The sequence below is a fragment of the Podarcis erhardii genome (assembly GCF_964252035.2).
Source record: "Podarcis erhardii genome assembly, chromosome: 8".
NCBI classification, from domain to species: domain Eukaryota; kingdom Metazoa; phylum Chordata; class Lepidosauria; order Squamata; family Lacertidae; genus Podarcis; species Podarcis erhardii.
In genome coordinates this window covers 69,538,422-69,565,254 of record NC_138499.1, presented here as the reverse complement: position 1 = coordinate 69,565,254, position 26,833 = coordinate 69,538,422, and the positions used below count along the sequence as shown (strand labels likewise).

At 45.5% G+C, this 26,833-nt stretch overlaps 1 protein-coding gene and 1 long non-coding RNA gene across 5 annotated transcripts in view; one reads left to right on the top strand and one right to left on the bottom strand.

The window, feature by feature from the left end:
• CDH20 (cadherin 20) overlaps positions 1–9,735 on the top strand; it is a 156,165-nt gene extending 146,430 nt beyond the window's left edge. For all 4 annotated transcript variants that reach the window (XM_081873013.1, XM_081873012.1, XM_081873014.1 and 1 more), the window contains exons 11-12: positions 7,098–7,349; positions 8,131–9,735. In XM_081873013.1, coding sequence (XP_081729139.1) covers positions 7,098–7,349; positions 8,131–8,630 — 752 coding nt within the window. In that variant the 3' untranslated portion in view covers positions 8,631–9,735. The remainder of the gene's footprint in view (positions 1–7,097; positions 7,350–8,130) is intronic.
• LOC309348147 overlaps positions 1–26,833 on the bottom strand; it is a 74,906-nt gene that overhangs the window by 5,845 nt on the left and 42,228 nt on the right. Inside the window, exon 3 of the long non-coding RNA XR_014159235.1 lies at positions 6,326–6,401. This is a non-coding gene — a long non-coding RNA (uncharacterized lncRNA). The remainder of the gene's footprint in view (positions 1–6,325; positions 6,402–26,833) is intronic.

Below are 26,833 nucleotides of genomic sequence, written 5' to 3'. Positions count from 1 at the left end.
CACTGTTGCTGTATGTAGGTTTTATTTTATTTGTTTTTTATATTACCGTATTTTTCGTCCTATAGGGCGCACCGGCCCATAGGACGCACCTCGTTTTTTGGGGGGGGGAATGAATAAAAAAAATATATTTTTCCCCCTCCCGCAGCTGCGGCTGCCGCCCCAAGCCTTGCGGACACTCGCCCGAAGCACGGGGAGTCCTCCGGAGGGCTCCCCGTGCTTTGGGCGGCAGGCTGCCTCCCCAAGCCTCGCGCGCTCGGCAGGACCTCCCACCGGGCGCGCTAGGCTTGCGGACACTCGCCCGAAGCACGGGGAGTCCTCCGGAAGGCTCCCCGTGCTTCGGGCGGCAGGCTGCTGCCTGCAAGCCTTGTGAGCCCGTGGGAACTCCGGCAGGGCTTGCAAGGCTTGCGGATAGCTTCCTGAAGCCTGGAGAGCGAGAGGGGTCGGTGCGCACCGATGCCTCTCGCTCTCCAGGCTTCAGCGAAAGCCTGCATTCGCCCCATAGGACGCACACACATTTCCCCTTCATTTTTGGAGGGGAAAAAGTGTGTCCTATGGGGCAAAAAATACGGTATATTTTGGAAATATACATCCAGGTGTTTTTTTCCTTTAAATTTTTTGGGGGGCCCCAAGAGAGCCATGGCTTATTCGTAAATCCGGCACTGGGGACACTGCAAAACAGCTGGCCCCCTCCCGCATTGCTGAGGGGAGCTCAGTGGCCCACTGCTGTGTGCTTGTGGTCAGAGACTCCCCTCAGGACCCCTATAACGAGGAACCCTGATATTGCTGCCACAAAGAAGGCATGGCAGCCTTTCCTTGGTTGTTGAACTAAAGGATTCCACCCAAGGCCTAAAACCGCCAAATTTGTGACAATTGCTATGGGGAACGCCAAACCTACAGAGCAGGGGAAATTCCTTCCCAGCTCTGAAAAACAGCAATCCGACCGTAGCAACGCCCCTGGACCTGGAAAGGTAAAAGATCAGCCTGGGAAAAAAGATAATATTGGAGAAAGGGCTGGGTGGATTACACTCTGGGGCTGACTGTGCTGCAGGCGTCAGCGCGGGGCCCCTTTTATTCTCTAGGAGCGGACTGGAGTGAAGCCTGCTCAGTCCCGGTCCGCTCGTCCCACAGAGAGACCAATTTGAAAAGAGGTTCTTGGCAGGAGCCCAGAAAATCTCTATGGCACCCAAGGGGGTGGGATGCAGCAGCGTGGCTACCAGAGGACAGCGGGGCTGGATGTTGGGCCACAAACCTCGCCCACCACCAGACCCAGTGAGCAGATACAGTCATACCTCGGGTTACAGACACTTTAGGTTGCGTGATTTCAGGTTCTGCATCGCGCTGAACCCGGAAGAACCAGAACAGGTTACTTCCGGGTTTTGGTGCTTGCACATGCGCAGAAGTGCTAAATCGTGCTATGTGCAGAAGCACCGAATCGCAACCCGCGCGTGTGCAGACACACGGGTTGCGAACGTGCCTCCTGCACAGATCATGTTCACAACCCGAGCATCCACTGTACTTCCAACTGCATGTGTAGAGAGAAGCATACAGCTGGAATGGCAAGTAGAATGCAAGAGGACCTCTGTATAATATGCCTTAGGAGTGTCCTGTTCCAAGATACTGCATTCCATTTTACCCCACCCAGTCCAAGTCAACCAGAATGATCAGTGGCCTGTTTTGAGAGTGTTTTGCCTCCTTTTTTTTTTTTACAATATATATTATTAATAATTTCAAGTATAATTTGATACTTTGCTCCTGGTGCGTGGATAGTGCCATTTCAGACTTGCTTATTTCTTACGCTTTTATATCGCACACCCAGCCAAGTTCTCTGAGCAGTTTGCATAAACCATAAAATAAAATCTACAATAGAACACTTAAGGCCGTGTACACACATCTCTGTTTCCACCGGCTTCCACTGCTGCCATGCAACACATAACATTAGCCACAGTTCATATCTACCTTGTAGTTTCTTGAGACATACTGCTGTTGGGAGCATTTTTCCTCGCTTCCTTCTGATTTGAAAAAGTAAGCAACACGCTCCCTGCCCAGTTAAGCTGAGGAGCGTGCGTTTGAGACAGTCATTGTGTTATGTGCAGGTGACAGCACACACAGAGAAGACAACTTCACGAATAAGAGTTGGGGGGGCTGCAGGTACAGGGAAACCCAACAGGTAATGTACACCAGGTGATGACATCCACACCCCCTCTTTAGTGCATGCAACCATGTGCAGATGCGACTTGAAACTCAGCAGGGGAAAACTGCCTCACTTGCATTTTAAACTGCTAATTCATACATAGTCCGAAATAAAATCACAGAAGCCTAGCAAAACAAACTAAAACCAGCACCAAACCCTAGTGAAAACCATTAAAACACAACAAAAGGGAACTTGGTACAAAAACTGAAGCACCTGATACATCATTATTAAAAGAGGACTGGCACTCCAAGAATTGCATTTGCTGTTAGCATGGGATGGAATGAGGTGGCATAGAAATAAACAGCACTGTAGCATCACCTAGTGGTAAAAACATTAGGAAAAGCAGGAGAAGTAGAGATTTATGAAGCCTCCGGTTATTTCATGGGTGGCGCTGTGGTCTAAACCACTGAGCCTAGGACTTGCCAATCGGAAGGTCGCGGTTCGAATCCCTGCGACAGGGTGAGCTCCCGTTGCTCGGTCCCTGCTCCTGCCCACCTAGCAGTTCGAAAGCACGTCAAAGTGCAAGTAGATAAATAGGTACTGCTGCGGCGGGAAGGTAAATGATGTTTCTGTGCGCTGCTCTGGTTTGCCAGAAGCTGCTTAGTCATACTGGCCACATGACGCAGAACAACTGTCTGCAGACAAATGTCAGCTCCCTTGGCCAGTAAAGCGAGATGAGCGCCGCAACCCCAGAGTCATCTGCAACCAGACTTAACTATCAGGGGTCCATTACCTTTACCTTTTTTTAGCATCACCCTAGTGGTGAAAACAATCTTCATAACATTAGGGAAAGCAGGGGGGGGAGTAGAGATTTATGAAACCTCCAGTTATTTCCATGTACATCAAATCACAGTTTACCTTGCTGAAAAGTGACATAAAATGTTCAGGATATTTTCTTCACAAGAGCAGATATGTAATTTTCACATAGATGTTTTTCTTTGGATGGTTAGAGCGCTATTTCGTTTAGCATTTGCCCATTGCAATAAAGTGATTCTATTACATACCGCACATCATCTGAAAGGCTGATCCAGCATGTCACTCTAAATGCTGTACACTGATGATCCTCGACTTCCTTTTCACCCAGTCCCTCCCCAGCATAGCTGGTCCTCTATTTGGGGTTCCTCTAAGCAGGGTCGGCACTACCATTAAGCAAAGTAAGTTGGCTTCCTCAGGCAGCTGTTTCTGGAAGTCAAGAAAGGGCAACAAAATTATTAATCAAATAATTCAGGGGGGCGGTTGTTTTGTTTTTTGTTTTAACTGCTAGAGAGTTTTAGAAGCATTTCTGGTATTTTCGGCCTCAGGGGCCAAAACAACTTGGCCAGCCTTGCAGACTACACCCAAGGTACCACTTGCTTCTCTGCCTCGGACAAAGGAATAATCTAATTATTCAGAGAAATCTGCATATTAAATGTTTTGAAAAATTCTAAATATTAGCAGATCTTCTCTCCTTAGATGACAAAAGTGTCTCCTTGCATCAGCGTGTTCTAGCACTAAGCTGCCTATATCAGTTATATTGAAACAGCTGCCAGAGTTTCCAGGGCATTGCCTTGCTAGAACACACTGTGACCTTGTCTTCCTTTTTTTGAACCTGCGTTGCTGATGAGGTTGAAAGAAACCATCACTACAGCATTGGGTGATCCAAGCTCACTTCATCCCTGAGGCACTGTGTTGAGAGAGAGAAATTTGGGGAGAATTCTCAGCATCAGATGTACTTCCTACCGCCACCAAGCAAACAAGTGGTGTAATTTGGAGTGACAGCAATGAGTGAATTGCTCTTCCTTGTGTTTTGTTTTGTTTTGAAGACCAGTTTTTAAGCACAGCCATTGTATCAGTCACAAGAGAAGATATTGGTCCTGACCTGTGGCACCTAAATGTTCATTTAAACATTGAACCCTTGTCATCTTTCAAATGGGGGGTGGGGGGGAATCTCAGAACAGTGAATTGGAAAATGTTTGGTTTTAGAAATGCTAGATGTCAGAATAAAATAGAAACTTTGGTGTTTATTCATAATCAGTAGAGCAATTAAAATAAAAAAAAATAAAAAAAAATAAAATGGGGCAGGAGAGTTTGTGGTAGAACTCCCACTAATTGCCGCAGGGCACAATCCTCTCCCCGATGCTTTTTAACATCTTTATGCGCCCCCTTGCCCAGATTATCTGGAGCTTTGGGCTGGGCTGTCACCAATATGCTGATGACACTCAGCTCTATCTGCTGATGGATGGCCACACCGACTCGGCCCCGAACACACTGAGCAGATGCTTGGAAGCTGTGGCTGGATGGTTTCGTGGGAGCCAATTGAAACTAAATCCTTTGAAGACAGAGGTCCTATGGCTAGGTCGGGATGGCATGGGGATGAGGGACCAACTCCCTTCTCTTGCGGGGGCCCAATTAGTGCCATTGCCTTCCGTTAAGAGTTTGGGTGTAATCCTTGACGCCTCCCTTTCCATGGAGGTGCAAGTTACAGCAACAGCCAAGGTGACATTTTTCCACCTTCGCCGCATCAAGCAGTTGGTCCCTTACCTTTCCCACCCCAACCTGGCCACAGTGATCCATGCGGCGGTCATCTCCAGGCTTGACTACTGTAATTTGCTCTACGCGGAGCTGCCCTTGAAGCTGTCCCAGAAACTCCAACGGGTACAGAATGCTGCAGCGAGGCTCCTCACGGGGTCTCTGCCATGGGAGCATATTCACCCAGTGCTTTTCAAGCTGCACTGGCTCCCGGTGGAGTACAGGGTCAGATTTAAGGTGCTGCTTTTGACCTTTAAAGCCCTTCATGGCCTAGGACCTTCGTAACTACGAGACCGCCTCTCCTGGTATGCCCCACGGAGAGCCTCAAGGTCCATAAATAACAACACCCTAGTGGTCCCAGGCCCTAAGGAAGTTAGATTGGCTTCAACCAGAGCCAGGGCCTTTTCAACTCTGGCTCTGGCCTGGTGGAACGCTCTGCCTCATGAGACCAGGGCCCTGCAACATCTGATTTCTTTCCGCAGGGCCTGTAAGACAGAGTTGTTCCGCCTGGCCTTCGGCTTGGAGCCAATTTGATTCCCTCCCTCCCTCTCTTTCTTTTATCTTTTCCTTCTCCTCCTGCGATGAGGCTACATTTTAATATTTTAATGTTCCATTATTTTAATGTTGTATTTTATTTTTGTTTCTAAGTTGTAATCATTCATCTTGTTTTTAATATTGCTTGTAAGCCGCTCTGAGCCCTGCATTGGCTGGAGAGGGCAGGGTATAAATAAAATAAATTATTATTATTATTATTATTATTATTATTATTATTATTATTTCTTAAGTCTTGGTGGGTTGTGCCTCCTCCCCTCCTTTCTACATTCTCTCCCTCTGGGAGGGAAATAAGTCCTCCATCTCTGAGGCTGATATAGTTTCTGGTTGTGTTTGGGGGCATGTCAGGTTTAACAAGGGAATTTAGGATCCTAGAGATTCTTGCTAGCCCCAGACTGGTCTTCAGCCCTGCCAGCAAGCCACCCCATTTTCAGCCCCCGGACAGGCAGGCAGTGGAAACCTTTGCTGCTAATCAGAGCGGACCTCTGGTATCAGGACCTCCCGCTCTGCCCACATTGAGAGAGGTCCAAAATATGCTATGAACTCAAGAACTCCCAGGCCCTGTAGGATTGCACCCTGCACTGTACAATGCAAATACTCTTCAATAACTATCACTATAAAGTACGCCTATACACTGATTGGCCCTCACCAATAGTGCCAGGGTTGACTTTGCAGAAACAAAAAAATCAATTTTCAAATGCATAAAACGATCATTCTAGCTCACAAAAACATTTGTATATTTGCCCGCCCAGGTCATGCATTACCACTGTGATGCGTCTGCCACCAAACTGCTAGTTCCCTTCGGTCAGGATCCGTGTCACTGCAGCAGTGTATGCAAGCGCTGAGCACCCATATTATATGGTTGCTATTGCCCACTCTTGGCAAGGGATGTAACTTTATGCTCTCTGGACAAGACTTCTATGATCAGCACTCGTGTCTGTTATTACCTGGCCATGCCAAAGCAGGTTGTTTTGCTAGCAGTCTTGGCAGTGTATGTATGGGTAGAGAATTGGCACAAGTAAACGTTTTCCAACAGAGTAGATTTCAGTATATACAGTATTTAGAGATACCTACTTTTCATGCCAATTCAGTAGGGGAATGTCTGTCTCTCTCTTAAGTCATAGAATACTGCAATGGCCGCTATGCAGTGCTGAAACATAAAAAAGAGAGAGGGCTTTAGATTTCTGACATCCATGTCTTATCCTATCATGTTACTTGCAAACAATACTTATGGCATCAAATCACTGTGGCATCTTATCGTGTGCAAACAAGGTTTGGCACAAATGCATTGCACTTGAATTGTCAATCTGTCAACAAGCCTGGAAATTTCCATAGCGGTCGGTGCACCAGATGCCTGCCCTGACATTAAGCTTGTCAAAAAAATAAATAAAAGGGATGGAAAGGGATAAATGCCGCTAACCTCTAAGAAACCACCTTGGTTTGCTTTTCATCCTGCTTAGCCATCAGGAGACTTTGACAATAAATCTAGCTAAACTCCTGCTCAACCCCAAGCCCTCTACTTTGGTCAAATGTACACCCTCCAACGTCTGAGAAAGTGGAATCACAAGTTTGATAGTAAAGAGAGAAAAGGGTCTGAATTTAGGGTGCATGTCAGTGTACAAATCCTAGTATCTTAGAGCTGTGTGTTTCTCTCGCATTTTGTCACCTCTGCCCACATTCACATTCACACAAGGTAAGCACAGCAGCAGCAGGCCAAAGTAAATATAGTATTCTAAATATATGGATCCAAAGCAAAATAGTTTAATAGCATCTACCTCCAATTGATTTTTTATTTTTTTACATTGCAAATCAATACTGACATCTTTTATTTTCCCCCACCTTCTAGACAACACAGCTTGGATTTTAACCAGGAGATCAGGCTTCCGGCAGCATGAACAGAATATCTTTTACCTTCCTATCCTGATAGTTGATAATGGACGCCCCATGCTGAGTAGCACTGGGACGGTAACCATTCACGTTTGCAGCTGCGACGACAAGGGTCTTGTGATGTCCTGCAATGCAGAGGCCTATGTGCTCCCTGTCAGCCTGAGTAGAGGAGCTCTTATTGCCATTCTAGCCTGCATCTTTGTCTTGCTCGGTAAATATACGTATCGTTTCTTAAATTAAGAGTAACACCATCTGTTCTTCAGGCACAATAGAGGCAGCTACCATGCTTACTAGAATGCAGTGCCAATAAAAGCAATGTTCTAAAAATAGGCAAGCTTTCGAAAAGGTTTTCTCATTAACGTTTTGTGTAAAGTACTGTTCTTAGTTGATTTGACTTGTATTTGATTTAGGGCACGTTCCAGCCACTTGCAGGTACAGTTTTGCTACCGTAACCCTAGGCAATAGCTACAATAATTCACCGTTGTATGGGGTGGCAAGTGACTTGTTTGGCCTTGAAAGTGGCCATGGGCATTTTGGGCATCCTGTTTTTCAAGCTGCAATTGACATTTCCCTTTTCATGAAAACTGGGTTATGTTCACAAGTGTTAATGAGACCTTCCAAAAAAATGCCTGCTTGGAACTAGAAGCGATCTGCAAAACTCAACTGACCTTTCCATGAACTAGATAGAACTGAGAAGGTAAATGCAGCAAGCACTCCCTTAGCATTTAGCACAGAATGAGGTAGCAGATACCCCCAGGGTAAAATCTGCATCCCTCAAGACTGCTTGCTTTAAGTCTAATGCTGTGCATCCATCCTAAAATATTGCCCAGTCCTGCCACTTACATGCTGTTTGTGTTTTGCTTTGTCCTTTGCCACCATGGATGTTGCTGCTACATCAAGAGCAATAATAGTCGGTGGGAAAGGGTGGGCATCATCTGTTGTGGAGGCTGACTGTGCTCTAAAAGTCTTGCATTCTGGCTTCCTCCCTCTAGTGCTGGTACTGCTGATCTTGTCCATGAGAAGGCACAGGAAGCAGCCGTATATCATCGACGAAGACGAGAACATCCATGAGAACATCGTTCGGTATGACGACGAGGGGGGTGGGGAGGAAGACACGGAGGCCTTTGACATCGCGGCCCTGTGGAACCCGAGGGAGGCCCAAGTGGTGCTGAAGAGCAGGCAGGACATGATGCCGGAAATCGAAAGCCTCTCCAGATACGTTCCTCAAGCCTGCACGGTGGACAGCAGCGTTCATAGCTACGTGTTGGCCAAGCTCTACGAAGCAGACATGGACCTTTGGGCCCCTCCCTTTGACTCTCTCCAGACGTACATGTTTGAGGGCAACGGCTCTGTGGCCGAGTCGCTCAGTTCCTTGCAGTCTGCGTCCACGGACTCAGAGCAGAGCTACGACTATCTGACGGACTGGGGGCCCCGCTTCAAAAAGCTGGCCGAAATGTACGGTGCCACAGAAGGGAATGGGGCCCTTTGGTAACCAAGAGGCGAAGGCAGAGTACTACTCGGGTACTCGGCGCAGCCATCCGAATTTGTACTCAATCAGATATTGAGGACACGGGCGCGGTGGCCTCCTACAAATAGCAATATGGTGCTTGAGGGAGAATGCAGAAGAGGAGTGGGAATAAATAAGAGCTCTCTCTGGATCAGCTTTACTCAGTTACATTAAGCTACATTTGTAAACGACGAGAAACAGAAAAGAAAAGGGGTGGGGTGGGAGCATTTCCTGGGTGGTTCTTTATTTTAATGGCTGCACTTGAAAGCTGCACTCCTGAAATAGAATGACACTATTCTCTTTTGCAGATTTTTTTTTTAAAAACCCATGACAGCTTATTATGTTCTTTGCATCTGGGTGCAAAGACCCGTAATTTTCAGTTCTTGAGGAAATTGTCTGCAGAAAGCCTTCCCCAGTGGAGGATGCCCTCCTTTCCTAACTCAGTTTACAAAGCGGTCGCTCGCTGGCAAATTCAAGAAGGCACAAGACAATAGAACAAAAAACATGAAACTGGGGGTTTCTGTCACCAGCAAGAGCCCTTCAGCTCCCCAAAAAGGGGCCTAGCTTTTGCAGTCTTGCACAGCAGAAGAGTCTGAGTGATGGGATGTGGGAAGCAGTTGAATGCACTCAACTTGAATAACAACTGACCTGTGTGTCATATGCATTAATACTAATATCAAATTAATGTATTTTGAGTCTCCTCGGCTTTTAAAAACTGTGACTCGGAATTAAACCGGGGGAGGGGGGGGAGATGCATCTTTTTGCACTGTCGATGTTTCTTCCATGTGCCAAATGTGAAAATCAGATACAACCAGTGAAAGCCAAATAAAGAAAAGAAAATTATATGATAACCATATGGGGTTAAGAGGGGCTTTCCCAAACTATGCGAGATCAAACTGAGGGAAGTTTACACTGTAGGTAACCTACTTGAACAAATGCAGTATTATAGAGGAATAAATGGATGTAATAAATATTCCATATATAAGTTTTGTATATTTGTTAATAATTTTGGTAATAAATATAATGTGCTGGATACAGTACAGTACCTTAGAACCTCTTTTAATAAAAGTTAAACTGAAAGAAAAAAATATATGAAGATGGTGTTTTGGATGTTTTATCAACCATGTCTGAGACCCAAAGAGCTTCAAGGCTCAGCCCCCTCCAACCCACCCTACGTATTCCTTCCCGTACGCAATGTCACAAAACGCTTACACAATCCACACTTTCAAAAGGTGGCATAGGTGAATGCCATGTGTGAAACACAGGTCTAGAACAGCACTTCCCTACAGTTCCACGTGCTTCCTCCAAACAATGGCCTATATTTGGTCAGAAAACCCAGGCCCCTCTAAAATCAATGGAATTTAAAGAAGCAGTGAAACACTTTAAATTCCACAGATTTCAAGAGGATTACGGGCCACTGGGTTTTGCAAACTTCCCACATGCATGCAAATCACTGCATGTAGATGTGAAATACACTGGGAAACTGCATCCACCAGCAGCCTCTCTGCAACCATGGGTACTTCCAGGTGAGGGACTTAATTCTATAAAAAGATTGTTGTGGGGAGGGAGGGAGGAATTGCAAATGGGTTGTTGGCAACAGGTTTTGTATTTAATAAAAAAATATTTCCCCCAGAAAGGGTAAATCTGGATTAAAGTGCAGGCTGGCATTTTGATGGCTGTGACATCATGTGGATGCTTAAAGAAACAACAACTGGAATTCATGTGGAGCACCAATGCCACAATAAACACCTGCCTAGAGAGCCCTACAAGAGTTGAGCAGGGATGGCATCAGAGACCCGACCACCTAAAGCAATTACCTTCATTTGTCTAACGAAAGGGCCAGCCTCGGGTGTTAAAGAATCAGAAGGCACGCTTGGCAAATCCACACCGTGAACAACTCCCGCCCGGAAACCAATGTCCCCACTGTGGAAGGACCTGTGGTGGATTCAGAAGTGGCCTCCACAGTCACTTACGGACTCATTTTTAAAACCGTGTTTATGGAAGACAATCTTACTCAGCTACAAGTGATCGCCAAAGAAGAAGGACACAGTTAACATGACAGTTTTTTGACATGTCAAATAGCAGCTGACCGGAAGGCTGAGAGGCCTCGGGGTCACCGAGGGCAAGTACAACTCTTTCTCTCCTAGCAAATGTCTTCCAACAAAAAATCTCTCATCAAAGCTGCTACTTCTGCTACAAAGGAAGTCTCCACAGCCTCCTCTCAGGGTGGTGATAAGCTGGTGTCTGAACCATACCACTGCAAAGGAGGGTAGGGAATAGGAAGAACAGCTGCTTCACACTTCCTCTAGCCTATTTTGCCCAAGTCAGAAGTTGTCTTGGGGCATTAGCCTGAACACACAATGGTTAAAAGAGTTCAGAGGTGCAGGGCGACACCTACAAGCCTCACTTTCAATATCCCCTTTGTAGGAATGGATTTAGGCACTAGGAGAGGATATAACATTTCGTTATTCTCCTTCCTCAGTCATGTTTGTGAGTACCATCCTTGGCAGCTTAAATTCAGAAGCTGAGACAAAGTTGATTTAACCTTCAAACAATAATCCAGGATGCTTTAAGAATAATCCAGGATGCTTTAAAAATCCAGTTTAAGGCAGACTGGATTTTCCTAGTATTACTCCTTTCCCCCCACTTAAAAACAATAATCACCCATGTGTCGTTTTATGAAGAAACAAATGTAGTCCTTGCTTACATAATCTAGGGTCTTGAAGCAGCAGTTACAGTAGCAAAATGAGGGCGGGTTTAAAACGACTACCTAAGTCACAAAAGGGTGGCGCTGTGGGTTAAACCACAGAGCCTAGGACTTGCCGATCAGAAGGTCAGCGGTTCGAATCCCCGCGACGGGGTGAGCTCCCGTTGCTCGGTCCCCGCTCCTGCCAACCTAGCAGTTCGAAAGGATATCAAAGTGCAAGTAGATAAATAGGTACCGCTCCGGCGGGATAGTAAACGGCGTTTCCGTGCACTGCTCTGGTTCGCCAGAAGCAGCTTAGTCATGCTGGCCACATGACCCGGAAGCTGTACGCCGGCTCTCTCAGCCAATAAAGCGAGATGAGCGCCGCAACCCCAGAGTCGGCCACGACTGGACCTAATGGGCAGGGGTCCCTTTACCTTTAAGTAACAGAACGTTCAAAAAAGATGTCTGAGCTGCAGGGCTCAGAGATGCACATGTGATCTCCTTGGAAGCATGATGAAGGAAGGGGAGGATTCCCCGGGAGGCAGGAATTATGTAGTGTTACAGCTTCCGGCCAAGGAAGACAAAGGAAGTGATCTCACAAAGTTCTTTCTAGGAAATTTACAGGAAGGCTCTGTGAGCCTCAGCCCCTCCGTGTGCCTATCTGGCAAAACATGAATTACTGGTTTGACTGCAGTAATGTTACACACCCGGTAAGCATGCATAGAAGCTCCTTTTGCACCTTAATAAGAAATACATGGAGGTTGTGCATGGCAGGAAGTAAGATGGGGGCAGTATATACATTCCCAGACCCCAAAGGATCAGGCTAAAGGCCTGAATGGGGCTAATATTACAGAGGGAGAGAAACTCCAAAGGCTGTTGCAATCTGCCCCTCCGCTTGTCATCATGAGATCTGTCAAAAGTCTTATGCTGCCTTGAGGGAAGACCATTGCCTCTGCCCTATCCCTCTACAAAAGGAGGAACGACCATTTGATGTCACACAATAATGACAATATGCCTGTTTTTATACTATCCAAGATTCTGGCTCACTAGACTCAGTTATTGCAGTTACTGCATCGATGAGTGTGCCATTTATTTTGTGTGGGTTTTTTGGGGTTTTTTTAGAACACTGTCGCATCAGTATATTCAAAGGCAGCAACTGCTACCAAACAGCTGTTCGCCCTAAGGAAATGAATCGCAACCACACAAAGGTCAGACAAGGATTTTTCCCTCTGCTAGAAACTATGTTTGAGTACAGAAGCGTAGCAATTTGCAGTATTTTGCACAATGCCATTTCCTGTGCAACTCAAAATTGGGGAGAGGGGCTGAAGAAAACACAGCTATTATAAAATATTCCAAGTGGGAGCTAAAGCGGCAGTTGTATATTCTTAATTGCTTCAAGACTCCTGGCGCTGCAAATTCTCTATTTGCTGTCTGATACTTCTGTTTCATAAGCTCCTCTTCTTAAGGCACTCACAGATGTTGTTCTAATCAGGGATGGTAAAAGAAATGCAACTCAAAATAACTCTTTTTGTTGGGGGTACTTCTGGTTGGAAGGGGTTGCAAAGTGCTGTTGAACAGTGATAGCTCTGACTCGTCTAACTGCTAGCTGATACTGCTTGTTGTTTTTGGCACCCATCTGTCTCAAGAGACAATGGAGTGTGCCTCTGGGGGTGAAGTCAAATGGCTGTGTTAGCAGCACCAGAGTGATATCCCCAGGGCACAAGCCCTGGCAATGTGTATGGAGGTCCTGGGCTGCCCTGATGACAAGACCCTTCTCTCGGCCTCACTGACATGGTCCAAAGTAAATCAGAGCAATACGTTGTCACCAGCTGGGCTGTAGGAGTTGCCATAAGGAGGTGTTCAAGGTGTCATCCAACTGCCTTAGGGACTCCACTCCAGATTTGTGTAGGGCAGGCACCCCCAAACTCGGCCCTACAGATGTTTTGGGACTACAACTCCCATCACCCCTAGCTAACAGGACCAGTGGTCAGGGATGATGGGAATTGTAGTCCCAAAACATCTGAAGGGCCGAGTTTGGGGATGCCTGGTGTAGGGTTTACTCCTTAGACTTTTCTTCTCCCAAATATATCCCACAAGGCAGCGGAGGTTTAGGATCAGAATTTTCCTTCACCTAAATAAGCTACTGTGATTACTCCAATGATTAGCAATGGTAGGGGTGGGGTTTCCCCTCCTGAACCTCTGATCATGTAACCATAACTATGATTCGGACTATGGAGTCAGCTACATCAGTAAAGAAATTGCATTTTAAATGTGTTATAACACCGTGTCACCAGATGGCGCTGTGGAGTTTTTCACCAACGTAATTTCCCATTATGAGGTTTACAATGTGTTTTCCTGAAACTTTTTTTTGTGTGTGTCTAGATCCAGCCTCTAACTCTGATCCACATGCAAAGACACTACAGTGGTACTTCGGGTTAAGAACTTAATTGGTTCCGGAGGTCTGTTCTTAACCTGAAACTGTTCTTAACATGAAGCACCACTTTAGCTAATGGGGCCTCCCGCTGCCACCGTGCCGCCGGAGCACGATTTCTGTTCTCATCCTGAAGCAAAGTTCTTAACCCGAGGTACTATTTCTGGGTTAGCGGAGTCTGTAACCTGAAGTGTATGTAACCTGAGGTACCACTGTACTGTCAGAACACCCTAGCCCCTGTCCATTGAGCGTGCAAGGGCTTCATAAATTCTTTTCACTCTTGGGCGTCCCCAAGCCAAAAACATTTCCAAACATTCCAGCATGCTCCCATTGAAATCCCATGACTAAGTCTGCAACAAAATGTTGCAGCATATGCTCACCACCTAGCAGAGGAAGCTCTTGCTCAGGGTTCCAGCTAGCCTTGATTTCCTCCAACACTGTCCATTCAGCTATCACCCCAAACAGTTCTGTGTGTGTCCCACCCCCCAAATTTCCAACAGACATGCTATTATGTGGCTATTGAACCTGCTAATCCTCAATCAAGTTTTTTTGAGAGGTTTCCCCTTGGGTTGTACTTTGCACTTTTTAAAACCCTGGAGTTCCCCCAGTATCGCTAACACCTTCCTCTTGTTTCTCCGTAGCCCATTCTGGTTCCAAGCTACTGCAATTTATCCTACTGTTTATGAGAAATGTTCTGCAATTCCTCCAGTAGAATTCTGGGAACATATGCATGGAATCCGTGCAACAAAATATTCACAAATATATTAATATAGAGGGGGAATTAGCCGACTGCTTTTATTGTATAATAACTACAGCATGCTACCCTCACAAATCTGGTGGCATCATAATTTAACTTCTTAGTAAGAGGCACTGGGAACGTATTTTGTTATTCCAAAACTGCTCCAGATAGTAGTGGTACCATCAGAGGATCCAAAAAAATCAGGAGAACAGCTCCTCCCAGAGGCATCCTCAAATAAACAAAGGACCTCATAAATAGATTAGAAGAAGAAGAAAAGTCGGCATCATTTTTACTGTGAAGCCATTAGATGACAGACAGACACAAATAGAGAAAGTGGTGATAGGTGTTTCAAAAGGAGTGGGCTATGCATTCTGCTATAAGCCCCTGTCCTCAAAACAGGCAGGAAGAGTTAACTGTTCACTCTCAGCAAGGAGAAGTGGCTTCTGCAAAGGAGGCTGGACTGGGGGGGGTGAATCTCTCCCATCAGTCCCTCATCTTCACCCTTCTTCCATTTTTTTTTAAAAGCCCACTTCAAGCTGATTCAAAAGGTCGCTCAAAGACATGTCTGCTGCCACAGATGAGGGCACCAGGTGGGCTGGCTGCGGGGGGCTCCATTTCCAGATTTCTCTCTCATGCCCCCCCCAGCCCAAAATCCTTCACATTCTTGATATACCACCACTTGCTCAGCAAAGACTAAGGTCCCTCTCCTCTCCTTGTGCAGTCTGTGTGGTGGGTATAACAGAAGGAAAGGGTGGCATCCAATTACAATTGATACCTAATATTCCTGGTGTCCAGTCCAAGCTGAGTATGAGCTATACAAAGAGCTGAAATTCACATTTCTAGAGGTATAATGGACAGGAGGAAGGCCTCTGTGGGCACCAAAGCAGGCATTGGCAGGTGTACAGACACCAATGAGCGTTGCATCGACAACCCTGGCCTCTTGATCCCAGCCATCACAGCTGGTGAAATTGAGCCAGGGAAGGTTGATGTTTCCAGGGAACTGCAAATGCTTCCTTGCATTAGGAGGGAGTAGTGCAGCCACGACTGAAAAAGCAACAGCTATTGCCCCGTCATAAACACTGCCTTCCTGCAGAAACTGATTGCGGCAGAACCAACTGCAGACATTTCTGGATCCATGAATTCAGGCCTGCATTGTGGGTGGGAAATGGGCAAGGAAAATTATCCACTTCACACCAGAAGATGTGTGTGTTTAAGTGATTTCGATGACATAAATGCTTGGCCTTATTGGACATCACATTCCTAACTTAAACTCTTGATATCAAGGTCGTGGGTTCAAGTCCCCACATTGGGCAAAAGATCCCTGCACTGCAGGGGGCTGAACTAGACGGTCCACATTGTCCCTTCCAACTCTATAATTTATCTTCTGCTGCAGCTGTACCTGTTTATCTACTTGCACTGGTGTGCTTTTGAACTGCTACGTTGGCAGGAGCTGAGACAGAGCAATGGGAGCTCACCCCGTCATGTGGATTTGAACCGCCAACCTTCTGATCGGCAAGCCCAAGAGGCTCAGTGGTTTAGACTACAGCGCCACCCACATCCCAACATTACATAAGAACTGAGCCACCAACAGACTATTTTCAGCAGCTACAGTCACTCGGGATACTGAATAGCACTTTTAGGCTACATAAGAAAACTCTTTGATGATGCTGAATCCATCATCCAAAATCTAAGGGGCTGAAGTGCCCATATTTCCCTTGCTCCTTTTCATCTGGACCTAACTCCACACACATCTGTTTCCTGCCACCACTTCCCCTTTGGCAACCCCACATGAGTACAGAACTGAAGCGGGTGGTTCATATAAAGTACAAGTAGATTAGTCTCACAACACTCAAGGTGTATTTCAGTCTGTTTCAAAACGCTGCCTTGGTGAACTTCAACGTCAGGTTTTTTTGCTGAACCACAGTGCCACCAAGCGGTGCAATTGCAGACTTTCCATATTGTGAATACTTTCTTTTTGAGATGTGTGTAGAATTCAAGCGTAGCCTATCCAAAGCATTAACATGCAAGAGCATGCAAGGCAGATCTGAAAGTACACAAAAAGTGAAACTCCTCACCAAAATAGATTTCCCAAGCCACAATTTAATAAAACAACAGATAGTAAAAGCAAGAAGAATCTAAAACGCTTCTTTTGCATCACGGGCAGGAGAAGGTTTAGGAAACGATATGCAGCTCAAGCTCATGCATGCTGCATGCATACTTAGAAATATTTCACTGAGTTTAATGGGACTTACATCCAGGGAAGCATGCATTGGGTTACAGCCTAAAACTGCATTCTTAAGCGAGCTTACTAGGGAGTAAAAGCCTTTGGACACAGTGGGACCGACCTCTGAGTAAATATGCATAGGATGTTTGCTTATTTAATATATTCATATATTCTGCGTAATACTTAAGATAGTCTCGAAGCAGGTCACCAAAAACAAGCAAATGCAACAATGAAAAACAAATGCAATAACGGAACTGTGAAACTGCAATGCAATGCAACACAATCTCCCAAAACGAAAACATAGCAGCACATTGTGAAACATCTTTAGGGCCAGCGATTCCACATCCAGCCCACAAAATTCCCCACTTGCCCCACTAACTAATACACACATCACATCCAAATGCCGCCTTATATCTGCACAATACAATATAGTCGTACCTTGGATCTCAAACGCCTTGCGACTCAAACGTTTTGGCTACCGAACACCACAAACCTGGAAGTGAGTGTTCCGGTTTGCGAACGTTTTTTGGAAGCCGAATGTCCGACGCGGCTTCCGCAGCTTCTGACTGAGTGCAGGAAGCTCCTGCAGCCAATCGGAAGCCGCACCTTGGTTTTCAAATGTTTTTGGAAGTCGAACTGACTTCCAGAACAGATTCCGTTCAAGAACTAAGGTATGACTGTACCTGCAACTCATAGAATTGTAGAATCATAGAGTTGGAAGGGACCCTGAGGATCATCAAAGTCCAACCCCCTGCAATGCAGGAATATGCAGCTGTCCCATACAGGGACCGAACAAGCAACCTTTGAGTCATCAGCACCACGCTCTAACCGACTGAGCTATCCAGGCTATCATTCAATAGCACACATCCCATTCTATTCCCACACTTCCACCACAAACACACCACCCACTTGATTGCCAGCGTGGTGTAGTGGTTAAGAGCAGTGGACTCGTAATCTGGTGAGCTGGGTTCGCTTCCCCGCTCCTCCACATGCAGCTGCTGGGTGACCTTGGGCCAGTCACACTTCTCTGAAGTCTCTCAGCCCCACTCACTTCACAGAGTGTTTGTTGTGGGGGAGGAAGGGAAAGGAAGTTGTTAGCTGCTTTGAGACTCCTTAGGGTAGTGATAAAGCAGGATATCAAATCCAAACTCCTCTTCTTCTTACAATATCTCCCAACCAATCACCAACCACTATCGCTAGCCATTCCTTAAAATCAACAAATACGTACTGCATAAACACAAGGAGACAATGGAACCATTCACTGGCAGAAACATTGGCCCATCAGTGACTGACAGCATCTCTCTAACCTGTGGGTCCCCAGATGTTGTTGAACTACAACTCCCATCACCCCTAGCTAGCAAGGCCAGAGCTCAGGGATGATGGGAGTTGTAGTCCAACAACATCTGGGGACCCACAGGTTGAGAACCGCTGCCTAAGGCATGGGTAGGCAAACTAAGGCCTGGGGGTTGGATCCGGCCCAATCGCCTTCTAAATCTGGCCTGCGGACAGTCCAGGAATCAGCGTGTTTTCACATGAGTAGAATGTGTCCTTTAATTTAAAATGCATCTCTGGGTTATTTGTGGGACATAGGAATTTGTTCGTATGTTTTTTCAAAATATAGTCCGAGGGACAGTGCTGACCCCTGCTCTAAGGTTTCAGACTGGGACAGATTGGAGATGCCAGGAATTGAACTTTGGCCCTTCCACATGCAAGGTAGATGCTCTCGCACTGAGCCTTACACTTAGGAAGTCTCAATCTCTGGCATCTCCAACCACAGATAGCAAAGACTCCTTTCTGAAATCCTAGAGAGCCACAATATTGAGCTAGATGGAATAATGGCCAGAGTATCTGCAAACCTTACACCTTTTTGTCCTCATCAGTATCTGTTTCACAAAGAGTTTTCTTGGCACACTTGTACTGCTGCTACAGCCACAACCTTAATTGCTTTATATCCATTTACCCCAAAAGACTAATTTGAGTCATGCAGTCGCAGCAAACGTGGCTTCACCTGCTGTTTTCCTGCTTGCTAGGGCACTGCAGATTTATTTTTTTATTTAAAAAAATGGCATTTGTAATTAAAAGAGACACAGCTGTATAATGTGCCTCTCAACCCATGAAGGGGAAAAGTTCATTTAAAGAAGTTAAGCGTATATATAAGCTGAGTAGTAACAGAACAGGGTACGCGAACAACAAGCTCACAAAAAATACTTCATCTGGTTTCAGTGACCATCTGGCTGGCCACAGTCAGAATGCTGAAGCAGATGAACTCTTGGGTCTGATTCAGTAACACATTTTCATGCTACTCTGGGAGGTAAAGAAAATACAGAGAGACTGGGTGCTTACAGACTGTCATTATTTTTCAGATGGGATTTGATCACACACCAGCAAATTCAGGTTGCACAACTATAGTTGATTGGGAGATCCTGAAAAACAAACCCGCCTCCTAAAGAGATCAGACTTTTTGCAGTAAGGAAAGTGATGGGGAAATGTGCTGGGAAACACAAGGCAACTCTTGCTTTGATGAAATGTCATCTAACCTCCCCCACAAACCAATCAGAATGCTCCATAAGCGGTCAATATCCTCTGGTCTCCCCACAAAGAAACCAGGAACAGGTTGTCTGGAATTCACACAATGAAGCCTCAACTTTGTGGACAAACATTGAAAAACTTTTCGGAGATCTGAAAACAACACTGGGACTACATACAACGTAACTCAACAAAGCCACAAATGAGAATCTTGTCATTGAATTAGCATTACAGTGGTACCTCGGGTTACATACGCTTCAGGTTACAGACTCCGCTAACCAGAAAGAGTACCTCGGGATATGAACTTTGCTTCAGGATGAGAACAGAAATCGTGCTCTGGTGCCGGTGCCGGTGCCGGTGCCGGTGCCGGTGCCGGTGCCGCCACAGCAGCAGCCCCCATTAGCTAAAGTGGTGCTTCAGGTTAAGAACAGTTTCAGGTTAAGAACGGACCTCCGGAACGAATTAAGTACTTAACCCGAGGTACCACTGTATTTCTATGTTTATTAGCAGCAGGTAAGGGCTGTGACACATTCAAGCAGGTTTCACAGCAGCTATGATACATAGCAACTGAGGACATTTAGGATTGGTGTTGAATTGATTTGCTGATTATTCAAGAAAGTCTGATGCCTCAGACGTCCTCAGAGTCCTGTTGGGTTATGTTGAAGGTCCATCTAGTTCACCATTCTGTTCTCCAAAGTGGTGAATTAGAGACCGATGGGAAGCCAAGAAGGAGGTCGAGAAGGCACCAGCCTTCTCCCATCTTTGCTTCATGGTGGGACATTATGATGATGAACCTCTCAGCCTGGATGTTCCACAAAGCCATCTCAACTACTAACTCTCGGTAGACTTTTGCTTCTTGCCTCTCTTAGGCATAAAGCAAATGCATGGACCCTTTGTGTGTTTTTCTGGGCTAATTTCATGCATTTGAGGGGGAAGAAGCATTGCTGGAGTGAGATTCTTTGTATGGGGCATGTGCCCACCCGCCAAAAGCTCCAGCCCCTCCATTCTCAACCTTCCTCCATTGTTGCAAAGGTCTGGTGGAAGATTCAGTTCAGTGCAGTTAGGATCCTCCCCCACCCCCCAAGTCAAGGGCGCTGATTGTGTAGAACTCCTGATCACCTGGAGGATTCCAACCACATCCAACTGAATGTAGTTAGAATTCCCCTTCACTGGGGAAACAGGTGAGAGCATACATGGGGATGCAGCCAGCATATGCCCCTAACCAGCTAGGGCCCTTACAATAACCTCTGAATGCCTGGCACATCCAAATCCTGCTTGAAGTAAAGGATCAGTGGCCATGGGTCATACCCAATGTTAGTCCTACTCAGAGTAAATCCACTGGAAGGAGCGCCTCCACCCCCATCGTTCAGCCCGGACACAGCTCCAGCTCCAAAGGCTTCTAGTGGTTCCCTCACTGAGAGAAGTGAAGCTACAAGAAATCAGGCAGAGGGCCTTCTCGGTAGTGGCCCCCGCCCTGTGGAATGCCCACCCATCAGATGTCAGGGAGATGAGTAACAACCTTTAGAAGACATCTGAAGGCAGCCCTGTATTTGTTGTTGTTGTTTAGTCGTTTAGTCGTGTCTGACTCTTCGTGACCCCATGGACCAAAGCACGCCAGGCACTCCTGTCTTCTACTGCCTCCCACAGTTTGGTCAAACTCATGCTGGTAGCTTCGAGAACACTATCCAACCATCTCATCCTCTGTCGTCCTCCTTGTGCCCTCCATCTTTCCCAACATCAGGGTCTTTTCCAGGGAGTCTTCTCTTCCCATGAGGTGGCCAAAGTATTGGAGCCTCAGCTTCACGATCTGTCCTTCCAGTGAGCACTCAGGGCTGATTTCCTTCAGAATGGATAGGTTTGATCTTCTTGCAATCCATGGGACTCTCAAGAGTCTCCTCCAGCACCATAATTCAAAAGCATTGATTCTTCAGTGATCAGCCTTCTTTATGGTCCTGCTCTCACTTCCATACATCACTACTGGGAAAGCCATAGCTTTAACTATACGGACCTTTGTTGGCAAGGTGATGTCCCTGCTTTTTAAGATGCTGTCTAGGTTTGTCATTGCTTTCCTCCCAAGAAGCAGGCGTCTTTTAATTTCATGACTGCTGTCACCATCTGCAGTGATCATGGAGCCCAAGAAAGTAAAATCTCTCACTGCCTCCATTCTTTCTTTCCCTTTATTTGCCAGGAGGTGATGGGACCAGTGGCCATGATCTTCAGTTTTTTGATGTTGAGCTTCAGACCATATTTTACACTCTCCTCTTTCTTAATGTGTAACCTTTTATTATGTTTTATATATGTTGGAAGCCACCCAGAGTGACTGGGGCAACCCAGTCAGATGGGTGGGGCACAATTAATAATAATAGTAATAATAATAATAATAATAATGGCATGAACCTTTCAAAAGCACTTTTACTAGCATTGCTTTAAGGAACACCTGGGACTGTTTAGCAGGTGTCATTAACTTGCTTGCTTATTTCTCATTCTGGGTCGCATTCTCTTATCTTGACTTCGCCAGTCTTGGATCAGCACTTCTGCAAAACACAGCCTGATTGTGCCAAATGACTTATTGGCGGACACAAGGTTTAAGAAGCATTTTATCCAGACTCTATGTCTTTGCAGGCTGAGGAAAGAAAAGTTAAGCAGCAGACAGCTACAGTGTCCTAATGAACAGACTTGGCATCGGATTGGCTGTGGTCAAAATGACCCGTACACAAAAGCCCATCAGAATCCAGCTTTCCAATAGCGGCACTGTGGGAAAATTCTCATGCACCCATTAACATTCAGTGGAGGAAACGGGCTATGCCTATCTCATTAATCACTTGGCGCAACACAAGTAATTTCCGCGAATGCTATTTTGACATCGGCAGATCATTACCCTATAACAAGAAGCTACTCAATCGTCGTTACATCTCGGCTGTATAAGTAATTGGAAGTGAAGTGGATATTGTGAAATTGTTTTGAGGCGCCACATGATTGACATAAATATTTGCTCATTATGGCTCGTTCTCATTATGTTCCATCTAAAAGCTGCAGTTGCAGCATCGCTGGGTGTTGCTTTAAATCAAGTCTAACCATTTGGTTAAGCTGGTGGCAGCTTGATTAAGGTGAACAGCTGTGAATGGGAAGAACAACGCATGGGTGTGCCTCCAAGATGATAAATCAGGGGTGGGGGACCCTTTTTGACTCCAAAGGCCATATCCCTTTGTGGACAAGTATCTGGAGGCTTATTCCGCCACCTGCTCTTACCAGCGCTGCGCTGCACGGCTGCCCACTTCAGGGTCAGAGAAGCACTGGAAATAGCTTGTGCGCATGCGCAAGCGTTATTTCTGGTGCACATCCAGGTCGGAGGAGGCCCGTGCAATATGCGCACAAGCTATTTCCGGTGCTCCTCTGACCCGGAAGTGTGCCAGAAATAGCATGTGTGCACACATATGGGCACACGCTCCCCTACCCTCCGGACCGCCGTGCAATCGGCGCTGGAAACACCAGCCCAAGGCGCAGTAAGTTTGCTGACCCCTACTCTAGATTCTAGAAGGCTACAGCTACTGCAGTTAGAAAAATTATCTCTGGTGCTTATATTGTTCCAATAAATAACGCTTTCAATACCTGGCTATTATCTGACATCATCCGAGCAAACTAAATCAAAGGAGGTGTTTAATTTTATTTCAATTTTCATTGCTTTTTGCACAGAGGGTGCATTTATCTGATTTATATCTACACTAATAAACATTTTTACCCGCTGCCTTGTGGAAAGGAAAGGAAGCCGCCATCGGAGGTGGTAACAACGAAACAGACCAATCACCATGCTAGATTCCAACTCCTACTTCACCCATTAAATGCTTGCTTCCATCTGAGACTCTGGAAACTGTGACTGGAAATGAGGCTGCCATATATATATATATATATATATATATATATATATATATATATATATATTTGCTTTCGTAGATTTTCACGGGTACAGGAATGCAGGTTTTGGTGTCCTCGGGTGTCTTCCCGTGTAAAAGTTGGGGTGTCTAGGCGACGTTTCGACGAGGTCTCACTCGTCATCTTCAGGCTGGTGCTTTCGGCTTCTTGTTACTGGAACAGAGCAGGATCTCAGTGTTTGAGTTCCTATAAATACTGTAGAGGGGGTGTGGTGTATAGCCTCCAATGTTCTGGGCAGAGAGGAAGTTCCCAGGCTAGTGTGCCTTTTCTTCTTTTGTTCCTTAATTACTTGAGAGATATCTTGAGTGATTTCTTGAGTGATATCCTGAGTACCACTTAGGTGGGTCATTAGGTAGCACAACTAAGTACAGTACAGCCATCTTCTCAGGAAAACTCTTCACAAAGTTCAAGAGGTCAAGACACAAAGACTTTAACAACTAATCCACACCTAATGACCCACCTAAGTGGTACTCAGGATATCACTCAAGAAATCACTCAAGATATCTCTCAAGTAATTAAGGAACAAAAGAAGAAAAGGCACACTAGCCTGGGAACTTCCTCTCTGCCCAGAACATTGGAGGCTATACACCACACCCCCTCTACAGTATTTATAGGAACTCAAACACTGAGATCCTGCTCTGTTCCAGTAACAAGAAGCCGAAAGCACCAGCCTGAAGATGACGAGTGAGACCTCGTCGAAACGTCGCCTAGACACCCCAACTTTTACACGGGAAGACACCCGAGGACACCAAAACCTGCATATATATATATATATATATTCTCCCGTTAGAGTCACAAAATGTTTAGGGGTATGCATATCCCTGTGTATGCCCCAGAAAGAAGAAGAAGAAGAAGAAGAAGAAGAAGCAGCAGCAGCAGCAGCAGCAGCAGCAGCAGCAGCAGCGGCGGCGGAGGAGGAGGAGGAGGAGGAGGAGGAGGAGTTTGGATTTGATATCCCACTTTATCACTACCTTAAAGAGTCTCAAAGCAGGTAACATTCTCCTTTCCCTTCCTCCCCCCCCCAAACAAACACTCTGTGAGGTGAGTGAAGCTGAGAGACTTCAGAGAAGTGTGACTAGCCCAAGGTCACCCAGCAGCTGCATGTGGAGGAGCGGAGACGCAAACCCGGTTCACCAGATTACGAGTCTACCGCTCTTAACCACTACACCACACTGGCTTGGACTATATTTCAGCCAACATTTGATTTAATATTTCAACAGTCAACTGATTCTTTCACACACCCCACTCAATTGATTCCCCTACTCAAAAGAGAAGTAAACATCAAGAATTAGCTAGCTATAAATAGTTCAGAAGGAGTTGACCAATTATAATGGCTAAAGGTCGCCAAAGGCATCAGAAGCCTTACCCACCCACCCCTTTTCATCTTCTTTTCCCTATCCTTTGGAGAATTACTGACAACAACAATGTTACAGTGCTTCAGAGGAAGAAGCGTGCTGCAGATGTTAACTGATACTTTTGATTAATTTCTATAGCACACTGAGCTGTGGGCAGATGGATTAAAGAGCCCATTTGATCTTGAAGAAGAAGTTTAAAGTTGCTTTGATGAATAAGTGCCCAGGGGATACAACGGATTATCTCATACAAAGGATTAAAAGAAGAAAGAGCATTTAAATGTAGGTAGAAATAAAATGGCATATTTATCATTTTATGTATGCGCATCTGGCTTGGGAATATAAGTGGTGCCAACGCTCATATAGACATTCCTGCCTACCTTCATTCATGCATATACAAATTACAACACACTCCATTTACACTCCCTAAGCTGAGTAATTTCTTAGTGTAAATTGCGCATGTGGGAGAGCATGAAAGCACATTCCCCAACCGCCCATACAGTCTTGATAGTGAACAGAGTGTTGTAATATACAGTTACTGACTCACACATGTGTGCATGAAAGGGTTCAATTTGATTTGAAGTAATTTTTTAATGAAATGATTTTAAAATGTTGTCTTATTTTATTGTTGTTAGCCACCCTGAGCCCGGCTTCTGCTGGGGAGGGCGGGATATTAAAAAATTATTATTATTATTATTATTATTATTATTATTATTATTATTATTAACATCTAGATAAACGTGTTATCTGTCTAAACCCAAAATTTTAATTATTTTTACTCAAAATACACTTTTCTGGACGTACTCTCTCAAAATACATGTTTATTTTATTTTTTTATTTTATTTTACAATTTTTATACATTTATTCCTGGGAAGGGTACTTGAGGGAGCATCTCCCCCACCCCTCCAAATCATTCAGCCCAGACACTGAGGCCTTCTGGCAGTTCTAGGGAAGTATTTAATGTCTGAAATTTTAATGTGTTTTTAATCTTTTGTTGGAAGCTGCCCAGAGTGGCTGGGGAAACCCAGCCAGATGGGTGGGGTACAAATAAATTATTATTATTATTATTATTATTATTATTATTATTATTATTTATTTATTTTAGACTGTGTGCATAAGTAGAAGTAGAGTACCCATGTCCCCCAGGCTCCCTATTGGACTCAGCCATGCATTCACTGAAATGCTGTGAATAAATGTGCCTCTCATTCTCTATTCCTCATTGGCAAAGGGGGAATTTGCTGTACAACTGTATGATTCTAAAAAGTAGAACCAAAGAACTGTAGAGTTGGAAGGGATCCTGAGGGTCATCTAGCCCAACCCCCTGCAATGCAGGAATCTCAGCTAAAGCATCCAGGACAGATGGCCACCCAAACTCTGCTTTAAAAAATTTCCAAGGAAGGAGAGGTCCACAACCTCAAAAGGGAGACCGTTCCACTGTCAAACAGCTCTGACTGATTTACCTTCCCGCCGGAGCGGTACCTATTTATCTGATGCTTAGTCAGAATCTCCTTTCTTGTAGCTTGAATCCATTGGTTTGAATCCTACCCTCCAGAGCAGGAGAGTATTTTGGCATATATATAATTTACAGTTGAGAAATGTTCATTTCACATGCACCATATGGCAAAATGTGTGCAGCATATGGACAGCTTGAAGGTAAAGGTTAATAAGGTGCTAAGTGGGTTGACGGAGTGGTCTCTTTTTTTCGGTGGTGTGGGAGAATCCAATACGTCATTTTGTTCCTGTGCCGAGCTTTGCCGTCAAAATTTTGAGCAATGACACGGGTGTCACTGTCAGACAAATGAAAAAGGATTGCCTGAAAATCTCAGGAAAACTGTGAGTGACTCTTTCCCCTTGCTACGATCTGCACAGTAACATTACTTCATGGCAGAGAATCCCAATCTCTAACCTTGATTCTGACTTTGAATCTGGCTCAGCCCTATGCCTTTTACTACTCTTCTTCTCTCTTTGGTGATCACTCGTGGCTGAGTAAGATGGTCTTCCATGAACACGGTCTTAGCAGTGAGTCCATAAGTGACTGTGGAGGCCAGTTCTGGATCCACAAGTCCTTCCACAGTGGGGACATAGATTTCCAGCCGGGAGTGAGGGTTTGCCAAGCGTGCACCTGGTCCTTCAGGGGCAGTTACCCCATTCAGGACCAGGGAGTCCTCCACACCAGCCCGCCCCCTATCCCCCAAGAATAGTACTTCTGTCTTGTCAGGATTCCACCTCATTCCATTAGCCGCCATCCAACCTCCAACTGCCTCCAGGCACTCACACAGGACCTTCACTGCCTTCAC